Source organism: Clinocottus analis, unplaced genomic scaffold, assembly GCF_023055335.1.
Source record: "Clinocottus analis isolate CAN_PGR_092001 unplaced genomic scaffold, fCliAna1.0.p SCAF_28, whole genome shotgun sequence".
In the NCBI taxonomy this organism is placed as follows: domain Eukaryota; kingdom Metazoa; phylum Chordata; class Actinopteri; order Perciformes; family Cottidae; genus Clinocottus; species Clinocottus analis.
In genome coordinates, this window is record NW_027176020.1 from 592017 (window position 1) to 619220 (window position 27204).

General features: G+C 49.4%; 2 protein-coding genes across 4 annotated transcripts; one reads left to right on the forward strand and one right to left on the reverse strand.

Moving 5' to 3' along the window:
* cyfip1 (cytoplasmic FMR1 interacting protein 1) lies at window positions 1-27122 on the reverse strand. 3 transcript variants are annotated; one of them, XM_068592898.1, is made up of 31 exons: window positions 26847-27122; window positions 21617-21737; window positions 20336-20425; window positions 20089-20166; window positions 19614-19715; window positions 19333-19514; window positions 18327-18423; window positions 17792-17920; window positions 17590-17694; window positions 16586-16677; window positions 16228-16345; window positions 16000-16122; window positions 15789-15914; window positions 15520-15686; window positions 15299-15446; window positions 14598-14751; window positions 13949-14105; window positions 13129-13225; window positions 12642-12718; window positions 12051-12159; window positions 11853-11972; window positions 11565-11764; window positions 8623-8710; window positions 3574-3717; window positions 3263-3353; window positions 2649-2779; window positions 2381-2453; window positions 2173-2267; window positions 1678-1916; window positions 1418-1565; window positions 1-547 (listed from the first exon to the last, which is right to left on the reverse strand). In XM_068592898.1, exons 2-31 carry the CDS (start codon window positions 21731-21733, stop codon window positions 383-385), a joined length of 3762 nt encoding a protein of 1253 aa, XP_068448999.1. In that variant the 5' UTR covers window positions 21734-21737; window positions 26847-27122; the 3' UTR covers window positions 1-382. The 3 variants fall into 3 exon arrangements, with proteins under 3 accessions (XP_068448999.1, XP_068449000.1, XP_068449001.1); XM_068592899.1 differs by lacking the exons at window positions 15299-15446; window positions 15520-15686; window positions 15789-15914; ... (10 more) ...; window positions 21617-21737; window positions 26847-27122 and adding an exon at window positions 15128-15291 and having other exon boundaries at window positions 14598-15072; XM_068592900.1 differs by lacking the exons at window positions 15299-15446; window positions 15520-15686; window positions 15789-15914; ... (10 more) ...; window positions 21617-21737; window positions 26847-27122 and adding an exon at window positions 15204-15263 and having other exon boundaries at window positions 14598-15072.
* Window positions 7308-7889, forward strand: LOC137795574 (fibronectin type III domain-containing protein 9). Its single transcript, XM_068593125.1, has one exon. The coding sequence runs from the start codon at window positions 7308-7310 to the stop codon at window positions 7887-7889; it is 582 nt and encodes a 193-aa protein (XP_068449226.1).
* Window positions 27123-27204: the final 82 nt, after the last annotated feature.

Genomic DNA, 27204 nt, shown 5'->3' on the forward strand with positions numbered 1-27204 from the left:
CAGATTTGTTACATATTTATTGAATTAAAATGATTAAAAACACAAAGGCACAGTGAATAAATGCTTAACATGAATGATGATGTTGTTACTTGTTCATCTCTGAAACGTTCAGCATGCACGCGTCAACGATATAGAAAACACCTCAAATAAAGTTCCCCGTCCACCTTTAACATTCCACCACTGCAGAAACCCTTAAATACTCGTCTGATAAAACTAATTTCACCTCCCTACGTACAAAACATAATAGTTCATCCAAAAAAAGGGGGAATATCTATATTCATATTTCTGATAAGGCACAAAGTGAATACAAAAACATAATTCTGAGAGGAATGTGGCCCGGCGGGGCTCAGGTCACGGGTTCGAGACCCGGAGCGTCGCCGCCTCAGCTGCTGGCGAGCGACTGGTGGATCGGCGGCTGGAAGCAGCGCACGTGTTCCACCGGCATGTTCTCCCCGTCGCCCGACTTCAGGTACTTGTTCAGGATGGAGAACACCTCGTTGTTGATGATCTGGAACTTACGGATCCTGTCGACCATCTTCTTCAGAGGCTGGAAGGAAACAAAGAAAACACTCCTGTATTACAGAGACAACACATGTAGTTCTCCTGGTGTCCACTAGAGGCATCACTGCTGTATTATAGAGATAATACATGTTATTCTCCTGGTGTCCACTAGGGGCATTACTGCTGTATTACAGAGATAATACATGTAGTTCTCCTGGTGTCCACTAGGGGCATCACTGCTGTATTATAGAGATAATACATGTTGTTCTCCTGGTGTCCACTAGGGGCATCACTGCTGTATTACAGAGACAACACATGTAGTTCTCCTGGTGTCCACTAGAGGCATCACTGCTGTATTACAGAGATAATACATGTAGTTCTCCTGGTGTCCACTAGGGGCATCACTGCTGTATTACAGAGATAATACATGTAATTCTCCTGGTGTCCACTAGGGGCATCACTGCTGTATTACAGAGATAATACATGTTGTTCTCCTGGTGTCCACTAGGGGCATCGCTGCTGTATTACAGAGATAATACATGTTGTTCTCCTGGTGTCCACTAGGGGCATCACTGCTGTATTATAGAGATAATACATGTTGTTCTCCTGGTGTCCACTAGGGGCATCGCTGCTGTATTACAGAGATAATACATGTTGTTCTCCTGGTGTCCACTAGGGGCATCACTGCTGTATTATAGAGATAATACATGTTGTTCTCCTGGTGTCCACCAGGGGCATCACTGCTGTATTACAGAGACAACACATGTAGTTCTCCTGGTGTCCACTAGGGGCATCACTGCTGTATTACAGAGATAATACATGTTGTTCTCCTGGTGTCCACCAGGGGCATCACTGCTGTATTACAGAGACAACACATGTAGTTCTCCTGGTGTCCACTAGGGGCTCCACTGCTCACCACGCTCTTGATGACCTCGTCCTTGCCGTCGTGCTTCTGCACCTTCAGCAGGTGGTAGCTGAAGTCCAGGATGTCGAAGCGTCGGTGTTGACCCAGCAGGGAGATGATCATGCAGCCGGCCCAGTGGAGCCCGTCCCCGAAGCACTGCCTGCAAGACCAGACGCAGGGCGAAGAGTCAACACGTCTTTTCCATTCTGTGTGTGTGTGTGTGTGTGTGTGTGTGTGTGTGTGTGTGTGTGTGTGTGTGTGTGTGCACTCACTCCACAGTGAACTCGTGCGCGCCCACCGGGATGCAGTAAACAAACTGCATGGCGCTCCAGAGTCGGTGGAACTCGACACACTCGTCTACGTGCATCACGCCGTTGCTAGGCAGCGGGCCACGCCAGATGGGGTCGTCGAGGAAACCACGAACGCGCGTTAAGATGACCTCGAACATCGAGAGACCACAACACAGACGCTCCTTGGTGAGGAGGTCGCCCTCACGAGCTATGGCTATTTGCTGAAAGAGAAGCCAGAGGTTGTATAGAAGTCTATGCTTCATGTGTTGAAGCTGCATTCTCTCTCCTGACCACCAGGGGCGACTCCTCTGGTTGTATAGAAGTCTATGCTTCATGTGTTAAAGCTGCACTCTCTCTCCTGACCACCAGGGGCGACTCCTCTGGTTGTATAGAAGTCTATGCTTCATCTGTTAAAGCTGCATTCTCTCTCCTGACCACCAGGGGCGACTCCTCTGGTTGTATAGAAGTCTGTTGTACCTGTGGGGTTCCCAGACGTTCTATCAGTGGAACCAGGTGCAGGGCCGTGTATTTGGACTCCAGGCGCTTCATCTTGGCGTCCAGACGTTCCCCCTCTGCACAGAGAGGAGAGATATTGTTGTTGTTGTTGTTGTTGTTGTTGTTGTCAACACTCTCTGCCCCTCAGCTTCAGCACGTGGTGTAGAGAACAGACGACCTCCTGGTTCACCTTTCACGTGGACTCTGGGCAGGATGTTCTGGAACGGGGCGGCGTGCAGCAGGTCACACACTTCCTCCTGAGACTGAGGGAGAGGAAGACGACAGGTCAGAACCTGAACCTGAAGGACTGACGGACAGACAGGCAGGCAGGCAGACAGGCAGACAGGCAGGCAGACAGACAGGCAGACAGGCAGGCAGGCAGGCAGGCAGGCAGGCAGGCAGGCAGACAGACAGACAGACAGACAGACAGACAGACAGACAGACAGGAAGTGGCGTACCAGGCTCTGCTCGCTCAGCAGGCAGAACAGCATGGCGTTGCCGACCTCCCTCAGGTTCTGGAAGCAGACGGTCTTGAGCTCTGCGTACTCCACGATGTCCTTCAGCTGGTGGTGGAAGAACTCCAGGATGCCTGCAAGCAAACAAGCAAACAAACAAACAAACAAACAAACAATGAGAGCAGCTCCACGTCCTGTATGAGGAGCCCAGAGACGAGCTAACGACGCTAACGCTAGCTGGTCTCTGATGATGGAAACCGGTGTGAATATTAAAGTCTCTGCAGCGACACTTTATCTAAATGACTAAATATCATTTAAAACACATTTTGTCTTAAATATTCAACATTTTGTAATATTACGATATTATTCCTGCAGCTCGTTAAATATTACACATTAAAATGATGGAGAGAGGAATCATTTGAGATTAAACTGTCACTGCAACCTGTGTGAGCTATTAATATGAAACATATGAAACATGCGTGAGGTATTAAACATTAAACCTGTGTGATTATCTAATATTCCATAAGCTCTGGTATTAATAATCCATAAGCTCAGGTATTAATAATCCATAAGCTCAGGTATTAATAATCCATAAGCTCTGGTCCCGCTGGCCTCACCTGGGGATCCGTACTCGTGGCGCGGCAGCCTGCAGATCTTGGGCATCACCTCCATCAGCGTCTTCACGTACTGCATGATGGTTCCCTGAAGCTGCAGAGAGACGAGCGGTGAGCAGACGCTCAACAACAACAACAACAACAACAACAACTGAGAGGAAACTAAAGTACTTTCAGAGAGTTTCTCTGTTAGAAAGTTGTTTTTTTATAAAACATCGTCTCAGTTCTCAGCTTCTGTTCAGCTGTTGCTTTGTCCCACGTGGTGCGTTCAAGGCCCGTCAGAGAGAGTAAAACCATGACGTCGTCGTCCTCACCAGGCTCTTCACCACCTTCAGCAGCTCCTCCATCACCACGGCGATGCCCTGGTAGCCCAGCAGCCGGCACATGACCTTGATGTGAGGAGGACCAACGAAGTTCCTGTAGGCGCTGAAGATGCTGCTGTAGGCCAGGTTCAGGGTCTGCAGGGGGGGGGGGGGGGGAAGAGGAGGAGGAGGAGGAAGAGGATATCTATGAATACAATTTACTTTTAACACTAATAATAAACAGTTTATTACTCTTTATTCATGAATAACCATCCTGACTTGTGGCGTGCAGCAGAATAATAAATAGCCTCTTCCTTCCTGAGGGGGCAGCAGAGAGCCTGTTGCATCTGTTCACTTAGGTCCTGCAGGCTGGTCTCATGCAAATATGGAGTTATTTGAATTTATTTACATATAGTTATTTGTTGAAATACATGCATTTTTAATTGATGCAGTTGCATATAATTATATATTCACATTTATTTTTTGAAGGTGTTTACATATTTTGTTTATTATTATGTTATGCACTTGTTTTTTAAATATCAGCATTTATTTACTTAAATTTTATTATTAATAGACAGTATTATTTGTGTATTTTAAATGTATTTATTTATTTAAATATTATTACTTATTTTCTTAAATTATGTATTTATTATTTTTATAGATATTATGACCCACAATGCTCTCTTTTCTAACATCCAGATTTCAGCTCCTCCCCCGATGCTGCCGCTCTAATCCAGCTGCACAAGAGAGACAGAGACAGTCTGTCTCTCTGCAGTCTGTCTGTCTGCTGTCTGTCTCTCTGCAGTCTGTCTCTCTGCAGTCTGTATCTCTGCAGTCTGTCTTTCTGCAGTCTGTCTGTCTCTCTGCAGTCTGTCTGTCTCTCTGCAGTCTGTCTGTCTCTCTGCTGTCTGTCTGTCTCTCTGCTGTCTGTCTGTCTCTCTGCTGTCTGTCTGTCTCTCTGCTGTCTGTCTCTCTGCAGTCTGTCTCTCTGCAGTCTGTCTCTCTGCAGTCTGTCTCTCTGCAGTCTGTCTTTCTGCAGTCTGTCTGTCTCTCTGCAGTCTGTCTGTCAGCAGTCTGTCTGTCTGTCAGCAGTCTGTCTGTCTCTCTGCAGTCTGTCTGTCTCTCTGCAGTCTGTCTGTCTCTCTGCAGTCTGTCTGTCTGTCAGCAGTCTGTCTGTCTCTCTGCAGTCTGTCTGTCTCTCTGCAGTCTGTCTGTCTCTCTGCAGTCTGTCTGTCTCTCTGCAGTCTGTCTGTCTCTCTGCAGTCTGTCTGTAAGCAGCAGAGATGAGTGATTAGATCTGAACAGACGCTCAACGCGCCGGCTGTGTTTCTCTGGTAAGTTTCACTTTGAATGGACGAAAACTAAATATTCTCAGGTCATCAGATCATCGTGTTTTACTGCTGACGCGCCAGAAAACATCTGCAAAGATGCATTTTATTAGTGCTAAGAGGGATTTTATTAGTGCTAAAATGATTAGTTCTTAACTATTGCGATAGTATCTGAAAGTTTTCTTTGTTGAGAAATGCTGTTTTAAAAATACGGCGTTCTTTGAATTCTCCTTGTTTTTGAACAAGGAGAATTAATTTAGTTTCATGCAAATCAGAAACACTGAGGATGAACTCTTCCATCGTGACAGTTTCAGGAGAAAGTCTTCTTGTGTCAGACCAGCTATCGTTCTGTACTCTATAGTTTTAATACATGAGCATCACCGCTGACTCAGAGCTCATCACCTCCGGTCCTGCAGCAGGTGATGAGCCTGTGATGTCATGATGCTGAACATCTGGGCGTCTCAGTCAGATAATCCTCCATACGACGCTCATTATCCTCCAATATTCTTCTTTCACTTGTTATGCTTTTGTGTGATGGGCCGGGCGGCCATGACACCATGCAGGACCGTATCGTCCTGACTGTATCGGATCGTACTGACTGTATCGTACTGACCGTATCGTATCGTACTGACCGTATCGTACTGACTGTATCGTATCGTACTGACCGTATCGTACTGACCGTATCGTATCGTACTGACCGTATCGTACTGACTGTATCGTATCGTACTGACTGTATCGTATCGTACTGACTGTATCGTACTGACCGTATCGTATCGTACTGACCGTATCGTACTGACTGTATCGTATCGTACTGACTGTATCGTATCGTACTGACTGTATCGTATCGTACTGACTGTATCGTACTGACCGTATCGTATCGTACTGACCGTATCGTACTGACTGTATCGTATCGTACTGACTGTATCGTATCGTACTGACCGTATCGTATCGTACTGACCGTATCGTACTGACTGTATCGTATCGTACTGACCGTATCGTATCGTACTGACCGTATCGTACTGACCGTATCGTATCGTACTGACTGTATCGCATCGTACTGACTGTATCGTATCGTACTGACCGTATCGTATCGTACTGACCGTATCGTACTGACCGTATCGTATCGTACTGACTGCATCGTATCGTACTGACTGTATCGTATCGTACTAACCGTATCGTACTGACCGTATCGTACTAACCGTATCGTACTGACCGTATCGTATCGTACTAACCGTATCGTACTGACTGTATCGTACTAACCGTATCGTACTGACCGTATCGTATCGTACCGACTGTATCGTATCGTACTGACCGTATCGTATCGTACTGACCGCATCGTATCGTACTGACCGTATCGTACTGACTGTATCGTACTGACTGTATCGTATCGTACTGACTGTATCGTATCGTACTGACCGTATCGTACTGACTGTATCGTATCGTACTGACTGTATCGTACTGACTGTATCGTACTGACCGTATCGTACTGACCGTATCGTACTGACCGTATCGTACTGACCGTATCGTACTGACTGTATCGTACTGACCGTATCGTACTGACTGGACCGTATCGTACTGACTGTATCGTATCGTACTGACTGTATCGAACTGACCGTATCGTACTGACCGTATCGTACTGACTGTATCGTATCGTACTGACCGTATCGTACTGACCGTATCGTACTGACTGTATCGTATCGTACTGACCGTATCGTACTGACCGTATCGTATCGTACTGACCGTATCGTATCGTACTGACTGTATCGTACTGACTGTATCGTATCGTACTGACTGTATCGTATCGTACTGACTGTATCGTATCGTACTGACCGTATCGTACTGACTGTATCGTATCGTACTGACTGTATCGTATCGTACTGACCGTATCGTACTGACCGTATCGTATCGTACTGACCGTATCGTACTGACTGTATCGTATCGTACTGACTGTATCGTATCGTACTGACCGTATCGTACTGACCGTATCGTATCGTACTGTCTGTATCGTATCGTACTGACTGTATCGTATCGTACTGACCGTATCGTATCGTACTGACTGTATCGTACTGACTGTATCGTATCGTACTGACTGTATCGTATCGTACTGACTGTATCGTATCGTACTGACCGTATCGTACTGACTGTATCGTATCGTACTGACTGTATCGTATCGTACTGACTGTATCGTATCGTACTGACTGTATCGTATCGTACTGACCGTATCGTACTGACCGTATCGTACTGACCGTATCGTATCGTACTGACTGTATCGTATCGTACTGACCGTATCGTACTGACCATATCGTACTGACTGTATCGCATCGTACTAACCGTATCGTACCGAGCGTATCGTAACACACTGATCATAACGTCTCTCTCTCCCTCTCCAAAGGCTGTAGCGACTGACCGCATTGCATCATGGGGGTCGCGGTCTACAACGTGTCCGCCACCTCGGCGCGCGTGAGCTGGCCGCCGTCCCCCGGCTGCCTGGACACCTTCTACAGCGTCATGTACGACCCCAACTGGAACAGCCTGCTGATGGGCTACAAGCGCAAGAGCTTCCTGCACGAGGAGCGCATCCCCGTCAGCCAGACCAGCGCGCACCTCGCCAACCTGCTGCCCCAGACCGCCTACTTCCTGTGCGTGACGTGCCAGGCGGCCAACCCGGTGCGAGACCAGTGCCAGGTGTTCAGCACGCCGAGCGACAGCGGCGAGGGGCACGAGCGGGCGGGCTGGGAGCTGGCCGCGGCCGCCTGGCTGACCTGCTGCGTGCTGCTGCTGGTGATCGCCGGCATCCTGCTGTGGGGCTGCCTGCACGCCGTGTGCTCCGTGCCCGACGGCTGCCGCGCCGCCGCCGGCTCCTCCCGCAGAGGCACGTCCGGGTCCGGCCGCCTGTACGCGGCGCCGCGGCGCGCCAGCGAGGCCAGCGGCAAGCACGCCATCACCCAAGACCACGAGCTGAGGACGCTCGCTAAGCTGTCTGGCAGCGAGCCCGTGTGAAGCGGCCGGATTGAGGTCAGCGCAGCATTGTTCCCCGAGCTGCTGGTGGCCGCCGCCGAGCCCGAAGGTGTCGCAGAGAAACCAACTGATTTATTCTTGCTCTGGAAACCGACACGACGACTCTCCTCACTGTCAGACATTCACGGATTTAAAACAAGTCTGAAGATTTTAGAAAGACAGATCATTACTTTTTACTTCCTAATTCATTACAATCAAGCCAACTCTTTTCATTAAATGTAAGTTGTCGTATTCATTTGGAGTGACATGAGAGGAACATTAGTTCTCTGTAGAAGTCTTTTCATTCGTTGCGTATTGAAATGTGAACGAACTCAATCAATTCATTTAAGCTCATCTCAGCTTCATACTTTTCCTCCATGAATCCTGTTTGTGTTGCTGAGGAAACTGTTTCAAACTGAATATCATCACTTATTTATTTCCTCTCAACGTTTCTCTTGTAAATTTGTTTTTCTTACGTTTACCTCATTTTAAGTACTTTCATATTTTTCCCATCGTGATGTATTTTTATTGACACGTAACTGAACGAGAGGTTCAGTCTGGAGAGCCTTCATGGCAACCAACACATGCAGAAAATATGATGTGACTTGGTGTGTGTGTGTGTGTGTGTGTGTGTGTGTGTGTGTGTGTGTGTGTGTGTGTGTAGACATTCCTCTTGTCCTGACTTCCTGCTGCAGTCCAAGAGAACAAAGTAAAGCTGTGAGAGAAGCGTCCTGACCTTTGACCCGTACAGGTACTGCGGCTGGGCGTTGGGCGGCTTGTCCCTCTGGAACTCCTGAGAGAACGGCAGCACGGTGCGCACAAACCTGCAACACACACACACACACACACAGACACACACTCAGCATCAGCACTGAGGTCACAGCGTCAGCGTCACAGCGCCACAGCGTCACAGCGCCACAGCGCCACAGCGTCACAGCGTCAGCGTCACAGCGCCACAGCGTCACAGCGTCAGCGTCACAGCGCCACAGCGTCACAGCGCCACAGCGTCACAGCGTGTCAGCGTCACAGCGCCACAGCGCCACAGCGCCACAGCGTCACAGCGTCAGCGTCACAGCGCCACAGCGTCACAGCGTCAGCGTCACAGCGCCACAGCGTCACAGCGCCACAGCGTCACAGCGTCAGCGTCACAGCGCCACAGCGTCACAGCGCCACAGCGTCACAGCGTCAGCGTCACAGCGTCACAGCGTCAGCGCCACAGCGTCACAGCGCCACAGCGTCAGCGTCACAGCGTCACAGCGTCAGCGCCACAGCGCCACAGCGTCACAGCGTCAGCGTCACAGCGTCACAGCGCCACAGCATCACAGCGCCAGCGTCACAGCGCCACAGCGTCACAGCGCCACAGCGTCACAGCGTCACAGCGCCACAGCGTCACAGCGCCACAGCGTCACAGCGTCAGCGTCACAGCGTCAGAGCGTCAGCGTCACAGCGTCACAGTCACAGCGCCACAGCGTCACAGCGTCACAGCGTCAGAGCGTCAGCGTCACAGCGTCACAGCGTCAGCGTCACAGCGTCAGCGTCACAGCGTCACAGCGTCAGCGTCACAGCGTCAGAGCGTCAGCGTCACAGCGTCACAGCGTCACAGCGTCACAGTCACAGCGCCACAGCGTCACAGCGTCACAGCGTCAGCGTCACAGCGTCACAGCGTCAGCGTCACAGCGCCACAGCGTCAGCGTCACAGCGTCACAGCGTCAGCGTCACAGCGTCACAGCGTCAGCGTCACAGCGTCACAGCGTCACAGTCACAGCGCCACAGCGTCACAGCGTCAGCGTCAGAGCGTCAGCGTCACAGCGTCACAGCGTCAGCGTCACAGCGCCACAGCGTCACAGCGTCACAGCGTCACAGCGCCACAGCGCCACAGCGTCAGCGTCACAGCGCCACAGCGTCACAGCGTCAGCGTCACAGCGCCAGAGCGTCAGCGTCACAGCGTCACAGCGTCAGCGCCACAGCGTCACAGCGTCACAGCGTCACAGCGTCAGCGTCACAGCGCCACAGCGTCACAGCGTCAGCGTCACAGCGCCAGAGCGTCAGCGTCACAGCGTCACAGCGTCAGCGCCACAGCGTCACAGCGTCACAGCGTCACAGCGTCAGCGTCACAGCGCCACAGCGTCACAGCGTCACAGCGTCACAGCGTCACAGCGCCACAGCGTCACAGCGTGTCAGCGTCACAGCGCCACAGCGCCACAGCGCCACAGCGTCACAGCGTCAGCGTCACAGCGCCACAGCGTCACAGCGTCAGCGTCACAGCGCCACAGCGTCACAGCGCCACAGCGTCACAGCGTCAGCGTCACAGCGCCACAGCGTCACAGCGCCACAGCGTCACAGCGTCAGCGTCACAGCGTCACAGCGTCAGCGCCACAGCGTCACAGCGCCACAGCGTCAGCGTCACAGCGTCACAGCGTCAGCGCCACAGCGCCACAGCGTCACAGCGTCAGCGTCACAGCGTCACAGCGCCACAGCATCACAGCGCCAGCGTCACAGCGCCACAGCGTCACAGCGCCACAGCGTCACAGCGTCACAGCGCCACAGCGTCACAGCGCCACAGCGTCACAGCGTCAGCGTCACAGCGTCAGAGCGTCAGCGTCACAGCGTCACAGTCACAGCGCCACAGCGTCACAGCGTCACAGCGTCAGAGCGTCAGCGTCACAGCGTCACAGCGTCAGCGTCACAGCGTCAGCGTCACAGCGTCACAGCGTCAGCGTCACAGCGTCAGAGCGTCAGCGTCACAGCGTCACAGCGTCACAGCGTCACAGTCACAGCGCCACAGCGTCACAGCGTCACAGCGTCAGCGTCACAGCGTCACAGCGTCAGCGTCACAGCGCCACAGCGTCAGCGTCACAGCGTCACAGCGTCAGCGTCACAGCGTCACAGCGTCAGCGTCACAGCGTCACAGCGTCACAGTCACAGCGCCACAGCGTCACAGCGTCAGCGTCAGAGCGTCAGCGTCACAGCGTCACAGCGTCAGCGTCACAGCGCCACAGCGTCACAGCGTCACAGCGTCACAGCGCCACAGCGCCACAGCGTCAGCGTCACAGCGCCACAGCGTCACAGCGTCAGCGTCACAGCGCCAGAGCGTCAGCGTCACAGCGTCACAGCGTCAGCGCCACAGCGTCACAGCGTCACAGCGTCACAGCGTCAGCGTCACAGCGCCACAGCGTCACAGCGTCAGCGTCACAGCGCCAGAGCGTCAGCGTCACAGCGTCACAGCGTCAGCGCCACAGCGTCACAGCGTCACAGCGTCACAGCGTCAGCGTCACAGCGCCACAGCGTCACAGCGTCACAGCGTCACAGCGTCACAGCGCCACAGCGTCACAGCGCCACAGCGTCACAGCGTCACAGCGTCACAGCGCCAGCGTCACAGCGTCACAGCGTCACAGCGCCAGCGTCACAGCGTCACAGCGTCACAGCGTCACAGCGCCACAGCGTCACAGCGTCACAGCGTCAGCGTCACAGCGTCAGCGTCACAGCGTCACAGCGTCAGCGTCACAGCGTCACAGCGCCACAGCGTCACAGCGCCACAGCGTCAGCGTCACAGCGTCACAGCGCCACAGCGTCAGAGCGTCAGCGTCACAGCGTCTCAGCATCAGCGACACAGCGTCACAGCGACACAGCGTCACAGCGTCACAGCGTCACAGCGTCAGCGTCACAGCGGTGGCGGACCTGTTGGTGGAGCCGTTGTAGCAGTAGTTGGGCAGGAAGTCGTAGTTGAGCTCCCAGAAGACGTGCAGCGTGATGCGGCCGTACGGCGCCGACACGTTGTGGTTGGCCTCGCGGAACATGGCGTCCATGCTGTCCAGCGTCAGGAACTTACTGAGCAGCTTGTGCGTCATGCGGTTGATGTCCAGCAGGCCTTCCAGCTCCTTTTGACAACACACACACACACACACACACACATTAGAAACCACGGCCGCGGCGTGTAACGGACCGTAGCGGCGGGGAGACGCGCACCATGATGGAGGTGAGGTCCTCGCTCTCGAAGCGGTTGATGGCGAGCTCCAGAGACTTGTAGAGCGCGGCGGAGATCCTCTGCGTGATGAGTCGGTTCAGGTCGATGGAGCGGCCCAGAAGCTGCGGGGCCACAACGCACCGGTCAGCCAGACGCCCGCAGGGCGGCGAGGAGAGGGGCGGGGCTTAACGACACCTTACCTGGACGTGGCGCTGCTTCAGCAGCGTCTCGTAGCGGTTGGAGGCCGGCCACGGGATGTTGGCGCCTTGGTTCTTGCAGTCGGCTCTCAGGCGTTTGTCCAGCAGGAGGCTGAAGGAACAGAGACGCACAAGAGGAGCCACACGCGTAGAACCAGAGTTACATCCGTAACCTTCTTCATTCTTTTTTATAAACACACCAAAACAAAAGTTAATAAGCTCCTGTGACTACTTCACAGTAAAAGTCTGTATATTTATTATTGCTCTTGTATTCTTCCTTGCTGATTATTTAGATTATTTGTTTTACTTTGTGTGCACGGCTGCTGTAATCCCTCAACTTCCCCTGCACGATCAATAAAGGATCATTTTATCTGAAGGCTCTCCAGTGAAATGCTTTCAGAGAGAAGCTGCAGCAGGAAGTGTTGCGTTAGCAGGAAATTAATGCAACTTATTGTATGAAAAGTTAATTTGTTGTTTAAAGTGGAAACGTTCGACAGAATCTTCAAACTTTCATCTGTTACTTTACAAATGTGTTGATAAAGTTATTTTAACCCAAATCACAACATTTTCTTTTGTATGAAACGTTGCACCGACCTTCCTGCCAGGATCTTGTAGTAGGCGAATATCTGATCCGCCAGCTTGTACACGAACTGGTCGAAGCACAAGTTCACCTGAGACGACGACAACGACAACAACAACAACAACAACGACAACAGAGGCTCACATCAACATTCAACTCAACGAGGAAGAAACCATCTGCCAACAAAAGATGCTCTTTGTTATTTAAATTACTCAACATATCTATCTATATATATATATATCTATATATCTATATATCTATATATATATATATATATATATATCTATATATATATATATCTATATATCTATATCTATATATATAGATATCTATATATATAGATATCTATATATATAGATATCTATATATATAGATATCTATATATATATATATATATATATATATATATATATATATATATATATATATATATATATATATATATATATATATATATATATAGATGTATATATGAAAGCTGGTCCAGACAGGACGGGTTACCTCGGCCTCGATCTCGTCGTAGAGGAACTGCTTCTTGAACTTGGTGAGCGCGTAGTGGGCGCTGTCGTTGTACAGGTCCAGAGGGTACAGCACATACCTGCAGAGCACAGGTGTGTTAGGACGCTCTGTGGGGAAGGCGTGGCATCGTCAGCAGGTGGGAGGATGTTTTCTATGTATGTGGTCGTGTCCGTCATGTTCTTCAGATTATTAGATACTTCTTGTCTTTAAAACAGCGATGATACAAAACTGTTCTTGATTTCAGATTGAAGAGTTTGTAAAAAGTGGTTTCATCTTTATTTCTGTTAGAACCAACCAACAATAACTTCATTGCATGTTTAATTTGCTCTTTCATCTAACATTACAGGTGAATGTTTGCTCTCCATACATGTTTTTTATTTTGTTTAGAAATTAAACATAAAGTTGAGGCCTTTATATTTGGTTCACGTGCTGAAAATAGATAATTTACTTCAGAGCTTATTAATTATTATTCAGCTTCATAAACTGACTTAATAATTTGTGTTCCTGAAATGATTACCGAGGATATTAAACATCCAGATGGTTGAATTACAGGAGAAGAAATACAGCACTTATGATTCCTGCCGCAGTGCTTAATGGATTAAACCTGCCTCGCTGCTGCATAATCCTGCAGGAGAGATTTAAAACTCGCATGACAACATTTAGGGTTAATCCCATTTTTTAGGATTCTGTTTTACCCAAAGTCCTTTTTTAAAAACGCAAGATGGGAAGAAACAAAACAGGATTAATGTCAGAGTCTCTGCTTCATGTTCATGTGGTTCCCAGAAGAAGAAGAGAGCCTCACTCCATCATGGACGCCTCCTTGGTCTCCAGGATGTGGTCCGTGAGGATCCAGGGCATCGACATCTCGATGGGGAACTGGATCCTGCGACCCATCGTGAGCTCCAGGAAGAACTCCCTGAACCAGAGCTGGGATAGATCACAGCACTGCTGCAGGGTCTCTGAGCAGGAGCAGACTCAATATTAGTTATTAGGTTATGAACCCATGACTTAAGGCATCATTGGGTGATGAACCCATGACTTAAAGCATTAATTAATAGATGATGAACCCATGACTTAAAGCATTAATTAATAGATGATGAACCCATGACTTAAGGCATCATTGGGTGATGAACCCATGACTTAAGGCATCATTGGGTGATGAACCCATGACTTAAGGCATCATTGGGTGATGAACCCATGACTTAAAGCATTAATTAATAGATGATGAACCCATGACTTAAAGCATTAATTAATAGATGATGAACCCATGACTTAAAGCATTAATTAATAGATGATGAACCCATGACTTAAAGCATTAATTAATAGATGATGAACCCATGACTTAAGGCATCATTGGGTGATGAACCCATGACTTAAAGCATTAATTAATAGATGATGAACCCATGACTTAAGGTATCATTGGGTGATGAACCCATGACTTAGTTCCTCACCACTGAAGTTCAGCAGGTGTGTGTAGAAGAAGGACTCGCGGTGGAAGCGCTCGATGTCCAGGATGGTCGGGCCCTCCAGGCCGCTGCGCAGAGTCTTCTTAGAGCCGCTCTTATCCGCTATGAGCGACTCCAGCATCGTCCTCACCATGTAGAGCTGATCAATGACGTCATGGAGTTATGTCACTATGTCACTACGTCATGATGTCATTGTGACACCATGTCACAATGACATCATGTTAAAAAGCTCATTTAATCATCATCCTGTCTCCATCTCGTCACGCTCAGGTGACCTCTACACGTCCTCTGACCTCTCTGTGTCGGCTCAGGAGATAAACCCGTCCAGCACCTGGAGGACAGATTAGCTGCTGGCCGGAGCTCTAATCTGATAAATCTGTTGGTTTATGCAACGGAGGGACGCTAATAACAACTAATTAAAACATGATGAAACACACCGTGAACCATGACTCGAGTTCACCTGTGTGCTAAAACCCACCTGTGTGCTACAGACTCACCTGTGTGCTAAAACCCACCTGTGTGCTACAGACTCACCTGTGCGCTACAGACTCACCTGTGCGCTACAGACTCACCTGTGCGCTACAGACTCACCTGTGTGCTACAGACTCACCTGTGTGCTACAGACTCACCTGTGCGCTACAGACTCACCTGTGCGCTACAGACTCACCTGTGCGCTACAGACTCACCTGTGTGCTGGAGGGTCCCACGGCTCTGCGAGGTACTTTGATGTCGAACCCTCCTTTTGGGTCTTTCTCCCCGCGCAGCGCCGGGTCGTTGTGCGGCTCGCGTCCCGCCTCCCAGTCACACACCGTCTTCCTGATGGCCTGCAAGACGCTGCGGAGGGAAAGAAGAAGTTCACTCGTGCCCCGCCCCCGCTACCGGGCGACGCCCCCTCACGCCCCCTCACCTCTGGATCACGTTCTTCTTCTTCTTGATGGCCTGCCTCAGCGGGTCGCGCAGCGTCACCTGAGCGAAGTCCTGCAGGGCGGAGTAGATGGTGTGCCGGATGGCGTGGTTGAACACGCTCTCCATGCGGCCCATCAGCACCTGCAGCCCCTTGATCATCGCCATCACCTGCAGGCGGAGCCACCGTTAACCACGGAGCATGAGGAGGAGGAGGAGGAGAAGGAGGAGGAGGAGGAGGAGCAGGAGGAGGAGGATGATGTCATCACTGACCTCCACCAGCGCGAACTTCTCCTCGCAGGTGTAGTTGTATCTGGTGGCGCGCTCGTACTCCTCGGCGTTGTCGGGACATTCCTTGTTGGAGTACTTGTCGGTCGGGTGGACCAGTTTCCAGGAGTACTGGAGAGACCAGGAGGAACGCCAGGTTACAGATGATGTGTATATATAAATATATATATATTTATATATTCAGGTGAGTCCTCACCACTTCCATGACGTGGGCGCTCCACTGGGACAGCAGCTGGATGCCCTGCAGGGACAAGTCAAACAGCTTCCTGTACTCAGAGTCCGTCTTCTGGGCCTCCTGGCGGCCCGACCCGGTGACCACCTGGACACGGACACACGGGAACACGCCAACACGTTAAATCCCAACAGAACGAAGCGCCGGCGTGTCAGGAAGGAGTCTGAGTCGTGCAACACGGCGTCTCTCTACCTCACTGTTGCTGTAGCGAGCGAGCTCAGAGATGAAGCGCATGTGATCGTCACGGATCTGAAGCATCTGCTCACAGATGTTGTACTGAGGACTGCTGGAGATAGAGGTGCAGGTCCACCTGCAGGGGGAGTGTGGGGGGGGGGGGGAGGAGGAAGAGGAAGAGGAGGAAGAGGAGGAGACAAACCAAGAGAAGACGAGGAGGAGAAGGTTCAAGTAGTTAAAGTAAAAACAAAGAATAAATAGAAACAAGTACAATAATGATGAAGGTTTAGAAGAGGTCCGTGTGTGTGTGTGTCACTGTGTGTGTGTGTGTCACTGTGTGTGTGTGTGTCACTGTGTGTGTGTGTCTCTCTCTCACCTGGACTTGTTCTCCTCAAAGTGAGCGCTGGTCTTGATGTAGCGCGACAGCTCGATCTGCATGTCTCCAAACAGAGGAACCACCTGCAGCTGCTGCTCTCACACACACACACACACACACACACACACACACACACACACACACACACACACACACACACACACACACACACACACACACACAGTTAAAGTTTAAACTGTACTTCATCAGCTAAAAAACAGACAATTCAAATGATTACAAATTATAAATAATGAAAAATAACAACGGATCCAAACGTTACTAATCATTGATTAATTGGTCAGAGGATCTGCAGCTGATGAGGATCAATAAGGTTCCATCAGGTGAGTGGACGCGTGACAGGGTGAGTGTTCTAACCCGTGACAGGGTGAGTGTTCTGCCCCGTGACAGGGTGAGTGTTCTAACGCGTGACAGGGTGAGTGTTCTAACCCGTGACAGGGTGAGTGTTCTAACGCGTGACAGGGTGAGTGTTCTAACCCGTGACAGGGTGAGTGTTCTAACGCGTGACAGGGTGAGTGTTCTAACCCGTGACAGGGTGAGTGTTCTAACGCGTGACAGGGTGAGTGTTCTAACGCGTGACAGGGTGAGTGTTCTAACCCGTGACAGGGTGAGTGTTCTAACGCGTGACAGGGTGAGTGTTCTAACCCGTGACAGGGTGAGTGTTCTAACGCGTGACAGGGTGAGTGTTCTAACCCGTGACAGGGTGAGTGTTCTAACGCGTGACAGGGTGAGTGTTCTAACGCGTGACAGGGTGAGTGTTCTAACCCGTGACAGGGTGAGTGTTCTAACGCGTGACAGGGTTAGTGTTCTAACCCGTGACAGGGTGAGTGTTCTAACCCGTGACAGGGTGAGTGTTCTAACCCGTGACAGGGTGAGTGTTCTAACCCGTGACAGGGTGAGTGTTCTGCCCCGTGACAGGGTGAGTGTTCTGCCCCGTGACAGGGTGAGTGTTCTGCCCCGTGACAGGGTGAGTGTTCTCCTCTCACCTTGAAGAACTTGTCTATCTTGGTGAGGTTGATCCTCTTCTTGGCGTCCAGCTTGTAGATGTTGCTGCTGTTCCCGTCCATCAGGTACAAGCCGAAGCCCATCACCTGCCGGGACACAGGGATATAGAGATATACATAGCAGTGTGTAGCAGTGTGTAGCAGTGTGTGTTCTTTAGTGTGTAGCAGTGTGTGTCTGCAGCACCTTGAGCAGTGTGTGCTTCTCGTTGGGTGTGAGGTACATCTTGTCGTCGTAGTATTCCACACACAGGTTGACGATGTCGGCCAGCAGCTCCTCGTAGCCGTTGATGACCTCCAGCTGCTGCTGCAGCGACTGCAGAGACACGGGGAGGTAGATTCACTCATTCATTCACTCACTCATTCATTCACTTCTTATACACAGGGTTCACACACATTCTGACCAGTGGCTCTATGACTTTAAACCACATGTTCTTGACTTTAAACCCCATGTTCTTGACTTTAAACCCCATGTTCTTGCCTTTAAACCACATGTTCTTGCCTTTAAACCACATGTTCTTGACTTTAAACCACATGTTCTTGCCTTTAAACCACATGTTCTTGACTTTAAACCACATGTTCTTGACTTTAAACCACATGTTCTTGACTTTAAACCCCATGTTCTTGACTTTAAACCACATGTTCTTGACTTTAAACCACATGTTCTGTCCTGTCCCAGGTTCTCCATGCTCATCATGAACCTGTGGGTCTTGTTTACAGACCTGAGTGATCTTGTTGTGGTTGGCCAGGAACATGGAGAGGTTCTGGGACTCCTGGATGGACGACGGCTCCGACATCTTCCTGAGGAACTGAGCGGCTCTGAGGAGACAACCAGGAAGTGCAGCGCTCAACGAAGCACAGAGACATGTAATGCTCGTTCTGCCCACAAGGGGCTGCAGCGCCGCTCCTTTAAGAGAACTACAAGCACTCATGTCTTCACTCTCACATGTTATTATAATATAAAGAATGTAAAGGTATGTCACCTGGGATAAAACTAATGCTTTTGTTCATGTTTTTATCCTATTTATTTATTGTTCTGTCCGTAAGTTATAAACACAGGAGAGAAAACTATTTGCATAAAACATAAACTAAGAGTTAGCAGAATAGCTAACTACGTGTTTCAGTGCAGGTGACGTCAGGTAAAGTTAGTGAAGAACAACTAGCGTCAGCGTCTTTACGAACAGGAAGTGTTAATAATCTCCATGTGAGTAAATATTTATCATCAAAACTAATATTTTACAGGATATTTAATCTTTTAGTTTCTTTATAACACATTTAATACGTGACATGTTTCCCTAGAGGGTTCGTTTACAGGTGATGAAGTAGTTTATAGTTGTATAGTGGAGGTTGCTTCACGGGTTCCTGCTTCAGTCTGACTTCATATCTCTGAGCGGCTCTGTTCTCTGAGCAGAGAGAATAAAAGCTGGCGCACCATCTGCAGCGCCGAGCTCCGTGCCCAGTGGAGCGTAAACAAAGCTTAAGCCGAGGGGTGAGGCCGGGACTCGAGCCAACGGCACTCTTTCTACAGTCCAACACGTGTTCATACGCTGCCCTCTAGTGGCCGCTGCCCTCTAGTGGCCGCTGCCCTCTAGTGGCCGCTGCCCTCTAGTGGCCGCTGCCCTCTAGTGGCCGCTGCCCTCTAGTGGCCGCTGCGTGTGGCTGCGTGTGGCTGCGTGTGGCTGCGTGTGGCTGCGTGTGGCTGCGTGTGGCTGCGTGTGGCGAGCGTACCGCTTGTAGGCGGAGTGGTCGTTCTTCACGCTGCACTTCATGTTCTTCAGCTCGTCCAGCACGGCGAACATGTTGATGAACTTCCCGAGCGTCAGCAGGTACGCCTCGGACACAAAGTCCTTCCTGCGCTCCGTGTGGCAGAGACGCCGGACCTCGCCACAGAACCGGTCGATCGCCGTGCGCTGGAGGGAGGGGGGGGGGGGGGGGGGGGAGAGAGGGGGAGAGGAGGTTAGGCTCCTGTGATTGGACAGATCAAACCGTCTTCCCTGAAGCTGAATCACCTGGAAGTACATGAAGTTCATCAGCTTGGTGACTTCTGGCTCCAGAACCTCCACCGTCTTCTCATAGATCTCCACCCTGTTGGGCTGCTCGTTGCACTTCACCTGAGGAGGGAGGGAGGGAAGGAGGGAAGGTTAGGAAGCAAGGAGAGGAAGGACCGTTAGGATACCTGTGGTCAGTAGTTACCTGTGGTCAGTGGTTACCTGTGGTCAGTGGTTACCTGTGATGTCAGTGGTTACCTGTGGTCAGTAGTTACCTGTGGTCAGTAGTTACCTGTGGTCAGTGGTTACCTGTGGTCAGTGGTTACCTGTGGTCAGTAGTTACCTGTGGTCAGTGGTTACCTGTGGTCAGTAGTTACCTGTGGTCAGTGGTTACCTGTGGTCAGTGGTTACCTGTGGTCAGTAGTTACCTGTGGTCAGTAGTTACCTGTGGTCAGTAGTTACCTGTGGTCAGTGGTTACCTGTGGTCAGTGGTTACCTGTGGTATGGCCCGTGAGCAGCTCCTCCAGGTGTACAGCATGATGGCGTACTCCTGCCCCTCCTCCAACATCACGTTCTGGTTACAAAAGAGAAAACAGTCACATTTCTGCTGTTTGAGTCACAGCACCAATAGACACAAAGCCCCAGTGCTCCCAGTGCTCCCAGTGCTCCCAGTGCTCCCAGTGCTCCCAGTGCTCCCAGTGCTCCCAGTAGCCCTGCTGGTCAGACTGAACAGCCCAGTGTACCATGCTGGAGTGGACCGTGGCCTGCTCGATGTATCGGGCGATGCCGGTGACGAACGCATTGCGATCCTCAAAGTTGGTGTTGAAGTTTGGCTGCAGAGAGACGGAGAGAAGGTTACCATGGAGACAACAGGTAGACAACAGGTAGACAACAGGTAGACAACAGGTAGACAACAAGAAGACAACAGGTAGACAACAGGTAGACAACAAGAAGACAACAGGTAGACAACAAGAAGACAACAGGTAGACAACAAGAAGACAACAGGTAGACAACAAGAAGACAACAGGTAGACAACAGGTAGACAACAGGTAGACAACAGGTAGACAACAAGAAGACAACAGGTAGACAACAAGAAGACAACAAGAAGACAACAGGTAGACAACAAGAAGACAACAAGAAGACAACAGGTAGACAACAGGTAGACAACAAGAAGACAACAGGTAGACAACAGGTAGACAACAAGTAGACAACAGGTAGACAACAGGTAGACAACAGGTAGACAACAAGTAGACAACAAGTAGACAACAGGTAGACAACAGGTAGACAACAAGAAGACAACAGGTAGACAACAGGTAGACAACAAGAAGACAACAGGTAGACAACAGGTAGACAACAGGTAGACAACAAGAAGACAACAGGTAGACAACAAGAAGACAACAGGTAGACAACAGGTAGACAACAGGTAGACAACAAGAAGACAACAGGTAGACAACAAGAAGACAACAGGTAGACAACAGGTAGACAACAAGAAGACAACAGGTAGACAACAAGAAGACAACAGGTAGACAACAGGTAGACAACAAGAAGACAGCAGGTAGACAACAGGTAGACAACAAGAAGACAACAGGTAGACAACAGGTAGACAACAGGTAGACAACAGGTAGACAACAAGAAGACAACAGGTAGACAACAAGAAGACAACAGGTAGACAACAAGAAGACAACAGGTAGACAACAGGTAACGGGTACAAAACAGCTAAAACACATGTTGTGACACAGGAAACATTGTGTTGATCAATAAGTTGACTTCCTGTCTGGAGAACCAGTGAACTGACACGTTGATGTTTTAATGCAGCTTTAAAGAAACCAACAGCAGATTGTGGTCGAAGCCCTTTAATGAGGAGACGGTGTATGTTCAGACCCGCAGGAGCTCATGTACAGGACGATTGATCAGTTAGAAAGGTTGATGGATTAAATAACGGGCACAAACATTATTGATCTCTAATGGAGGTGCTTCTACTTTGTTTATTGACGGGATCCATCCCAGAATAACCCCTCACCCACCTGGAACATGACGGAGGACGGCAGCGGCTCGATGCATGGCTGCTGGTCCGGCAGCGGCAGCTCCTCCAGCAGGTCCACGTTGGAGAGGGCGTCCTCCAAGGTCACCGTGGACGCCATGCGGCTGGAGGGAGGACAGGGTTACTGCAGGGAACAGGACTCATGGAACCATGAACAGGACTCATGGAACCATGAACAGGACTCATGGAACCATGAACAAGACTCCTGGAACCATGAACAGGACTCATGGAACCATGAACAGGACTCATAGAACCATGAACAGGACTCATAGAACCCTGAACAGGACTCATAGAACTATGAACAGGACTCATAGAACTATGAACAGGACTCATAGAACCCCAACTGTCCAAGGTCACCATGGAGAAAGGACAAGAACCACGTTACTAGTCTGAAGGACAGAAAACTCTTCATCAGACACAATAAAGCTCTTCATCACACACAGAACAGTATAATCGTGGTGTGTTTTATGTTCTAGGTAACTGGAGTTCAGGGAGCAGACATCTGCGGTTCCTCCACACCAGAGGAACACGGTACCATGAACCAGCTGTAATGATGAGCTGCTTTACGACACAGACGAGGAACCTGAAGCTGTGAGCAGAACCTCAGAGCTTCAGGTTCCTCTTTGTGGCTTAAAGCAGCTTCCTGTGTCAAGCTCCCATCTGAGAGACGCTTACAAGGTTCCCTCACACTGACGGAGTGAACAAACACCTCATGGAGCTAACGTGGGTTAGCCACATCCAGGCTAACAAACACCTCATGGAGCTAACGTGGGTTAGCCATGTGGCTAACCCACGTTAGCTCCATGAGGTGTTTGTTCACAGGCTAACAAACACCTCATGGAGCTAACGTGGGTTAGCCACATCCAGGCTAACAAACACCTCATGGAGCTAACGTGGGTTAGCCACATCCAGGCTAACAAACACCTCATGGAGCTAACGTGGGTTAGCCACGTCCTGGCTATCTACTGACTCTCACTGGAGCGATAACACCAAGAACACGGAGCTACTCTGGTGTGAAGGAACAACAACAGAACATTAACGCAACAATGTTGTCGTTGTTGATACATGTTGCTCTCTGCTCCGCTCTGCAGCTCCCAGCATGCATCAGGGTTATGTCTTATGGAACCAATTCCAGGAAGAAAAATAAATTTAAAAAACACAAAACATGTAGAGTCAGGACACGTCCTTCCTTTCCTTATTTCCTAACCGTTCTTCCCTCCTAACCTTTTTTCCTAACGTCCAGTGTGTGTTCTCCATCAGTGTGTGTTCTCCATCAGTGTGTGTTCTCCATCAGTGTGTGTTCTGCATCAGTGTGTGTTCTCCATCAGTGTGTGTTCTCCATCAGTGTGTGTTCTCCATCAGTGTGTGTTCTCCATCAGTGTGTGTTCTGCATCAGTGTGTGTTCTGCATCAGTGTGTGTTCTGCATCAGTGTGTGTTCTCCATCAGTGTGTGTTCTCCATCAGTGTGTGTTCTGCATCAGTGTGTGTTCTGCATCAGTGTGTGTTCTGCATCAGTGTGTGTTCTGCATCAGTGTGTGTTCTGCATCAGTGTGTGTTCTCCATCAGTGCGTGTTCTCCATCAGTGTGTGTTCTCCATCAGTGTGTGTTCTCCATCAGTGTGTGTTCTCTACATTCTCACGCTGCTGACAGACAACAATCCTGAAACCTTGTGCGGTCAGAACTGAGGCGGTCAACACAAAGCACCGCGCCGGCGGCACAAAGGCGTGACCTGAGGTCAGAGGTCACAGCGACCGGCCTGCAGACGGATCCAGAACAACAACAACACACCTGGTGACCCGTTTTAATGAGTGGAAGAACGTTCTCTGCTGGAGGTCAGTGGAGGTTTGATGAGGATACTTATACACAAAAAGTAAGAAGTCACAGAAGAGAGGAGGTAAAAATAGAAGCGGCCAGTTGTGAAATACTGTTGTTTTAAAAGAGGGAAGGAAGAAGAGAAGAAGACTGACTGCAAGGCCACTGAAGAGGAAACGAGGTGTCAGACCAGGTCATGTGACCAGGTCATGTGACCAGCTGAGACCTGCAGAGAGACTCCCAATGAGACACCAACAAACACAACACATGTACTACAGGAAGTACAACAACAACACAACTAAGTACATAAACTACAAGAAGAACAGAAACTACAAGAACAATAGAAACTACAAGAAGTACAGAAACTACAAGAAGTACAGGGCGAGAAGACTAGAAACACAAAGTCACTCTGAGAGACACACACACACACACACACACACAGAAAAGAGGAACCTGTTGGTGATCCTCTGGTGCACAGTTCCTGTTCAGATGTCTGCTCTCACCAGAGGACACACTAGAGGAGGTGTGTGTGTGTGTGTGTGTGTGTGTGTGTGTGTGTGTGTGTGTGTGTGATTACACAGTAAGGAGCTTACAGGCTGAGGGCAAACACTCTCAGCGCTTTCAGCTCACAGGTGGATCCAGAAATACACAAACAGGAATGACTTTAAAGCACACCCACACACACACACACACAAATATTTGTTATACTATTAAAGCCCAAAGCAAAGCACAACATCAAAATGATCTGTATCTGTTCATCAGTGATCAATAATTAGTTAATTAGTCATATTTGCTTGTTTCCTGAGCTCAGGTCAGGTCTGGTGGCAATCAATGTTCAAATGTCATTTCAGCAGAAATCAACTAAACATAGCGGCAGCAGTGAGAGCCGGGCTGTGATTGGTCAGCGTGGGGTCACGTGACTCCACCCTGAAGGAAGCTCCTCCTCCTCCTTCAGAGGTGTGAAAACATTCGTTCCTCAGGATGTCACAACATGGTTAGTGAACTAAAATGAGTCTCGAGAGTGGAAATGTTGACGCTACACAACAACACTCACATTAAGAGCTTAAGTCCTCTTTTAGACGCCATAAGAACCACACCGGACTCCATTCACTAAAACACTGATTTAAGCTCTCAGAGCTCAGGAGCTGCTGCTCTGCTGCTGCATCACCTGCTGCTGGGTTTGACTTGTTCAGAGACTTTAAAGTGATTTAAAGAGTTAGTTCAGGTTCTTTAAAGTCTCTGAACAAGTCAAACCCAGCAGCAGGTGATGCAGCAGCAGAGCAGCAGCTCCTGAGCTCCGAGAGCTTAAATCAGTGTTTTAGTGAATGGAGTCTGGTGTGAGAGCAGAGAGAACAGCTTCAGTCCAGTCAGAGGTGAAGAGGTGGACATGTTCTACATGTAGCGTTCACTTAACCTGGAGGACATTCTGTCAGGAGTCTAGAACACAGAACATCTGCTGCGGTGAAGTCTAAACATGTGTACTGTCACTTTAAGAATTAAAACATTGCCCAACATTGCACACAACAGCTCACAGGTCCGATAAAAGAAAACGTAAAACCACTTTTCAGTGACTTCACCGCTGTCACACACACTCTCTCACACTCACACACTCTCTCACACTCACACACTCTCTCACACTCACACACTCTCTCACACTCACACACTCACACACACACACTAGGTCATGTTTTCTAACTTGGCTTTGGAGCATCCTTATAGATGAGATTCACCACAGAAGAAAAACCAGCAGCACAGATTTGGTTTAACTTTCAGTATCATCTCATCTATCCTCCTTCCCTCCCTCCTTCTTTCTTTTCTCTTCCCTCGTTCCTCCCTTCACTTGCGTCCTCCGAGCTAACCCCGATAGCAGTCGACTAAAAGTATTGCACTACGGATAAAGTGAGAAACTCCTGATGGACTCAGCAGCTGAAGCTTCAGCAACACACACGTTGAATGAATAAGTATGGAAGCTGATCACCGCCACTGTGATGACAGAATAAAGATCTGTTGAGATGGGCTTCTCAAGCTGAACACTTTTATAAAAGAGGGGGTTTGTGTTAAAGTCATCGTTGTGTGTTGTATGGGTCGTTTGGTACAATGTTAAACTGCTAATAGTCACAATTAAACAACAACAAAACATTTAGTTCAAATACGATTCAGAAAACATGAATATTTAATAGAATATTTGTCCGTTTATGAAATCAAACGATATTTTTAAGCAACTTGTGAGTAGGAAAGTTGACTTATTGTTGTTGCCATTGACCATTTAAATAATTATTAACAATATTAATTGTTTTTAATTGTTCTAAATCTTTTTGAATGTCTTTACCAGATAAAGAGGATCAGTGACGCCATACAGCCGCCAAATTAAAGGTGAACATCATTTTCTAGACTTCTATACAACCCTTTTGGGCGGGGCTACCTTGTGATTGACAGGCACCAGAGACAATACACGGCTTTCTCTGTCACTGTGCTCACTTCCTGTTGGTTGCAAAAATCAAGATGGAGACGTCCGTAAACATTTACTAGTGGTAGTATTTATACTTCAGTAAAGCTCTAAGTACTCTAACATTTACCAGTGGTAGTACTTCTAATTCAGTACAGCTCTGAATACTTCAACATGTACAGTAGTAGTACTTCTACTTCAGTAAAGCTCCAAGTACTCCAATGTATAACAGTGGTAGTACTTCTACTTTAGTACAGCTTTGAGTACTCCAACATCTACCACTAGTACTTCTACTTTGAAACAGCTCCAACATGTAACAGTGGTAGCACTTCTACTTCAGTGGTAGTACTTGTACCTCACTAGTAGCACTTATTTTTTTCTGTGGTTGTACTTAGGTAGTACTGAGGTTGTACCTTTGGGGTAGTACTTCTACTCCAGTAGTAGTACTTGTCACCTCAGGGGTAGTACTTGTATCTCATTGGTATGTACTAGTACCTCAGAGGTAGTAGTTATATTCAAGTGTTAGTACTTCTACCTTAGTACTAGTACTCGTACCTCAGCAGTAGTACTCGTACCTCAGTGTAGTACTCGTACCTCAGTGTAGTACTCGTACCTCAGCACTATTACTAGTACCTCAGAAGTAGTACTTCAGAAAAAGTACGAGTACCTCAGTACTCGTACTACTACCTAAGCACTAGTACCTCCGTGTAGTACTACACCTCGGCACCAGTGCTAGTACCTCCGTGTAGTACTTGTACCTCAGCAGTAGTACTAGTACCTGAGCTCCAGGGCTCGCGGCCGTGTGTCGTGGCCCGAGAGGAGGCGCTGCTCGCGGCCTGCCCAGAGCCTCGAGCCGCTGTCCTGCTGGAGGTTCCTCATGAATAAATCTGATCCCGGAGCTGTGAACTCTATCTGTGAACTTTAGGCTTTGATCCGAACGCTCACTTCTACTCACCAAGAGTTTGTTGGTTCGCGAGGAAAACTTGTGAGCAGCAGTTGAGAGCCCGACTAAAGCGCCATGTTCCCGGGACGGTCCGAGGAGAAGTCCGGAGGGATTCTGGAAGTCAGGCCTCGAAGTTCGGTTCAGTTTCCTCTCTTCTCTTCTCTTCTCTCTCCGTTCCCCCTTTCCTCGGGCGGTGTTGTGATCACGGAGGAGGGGGCAGGGCGAGCCGGGAGTTCCTGTCCCTCAACCGGGGAAACTCTGCAGGAAACTCTGCCGCGGCGGTTAGCGAGGAGGGAGGAACGAGGAGCGAGGAGGGAGGAAGGGAGGAAGGGAGCGTCATAGGAATGTACAGTAGAGAAGGACCCGCCCG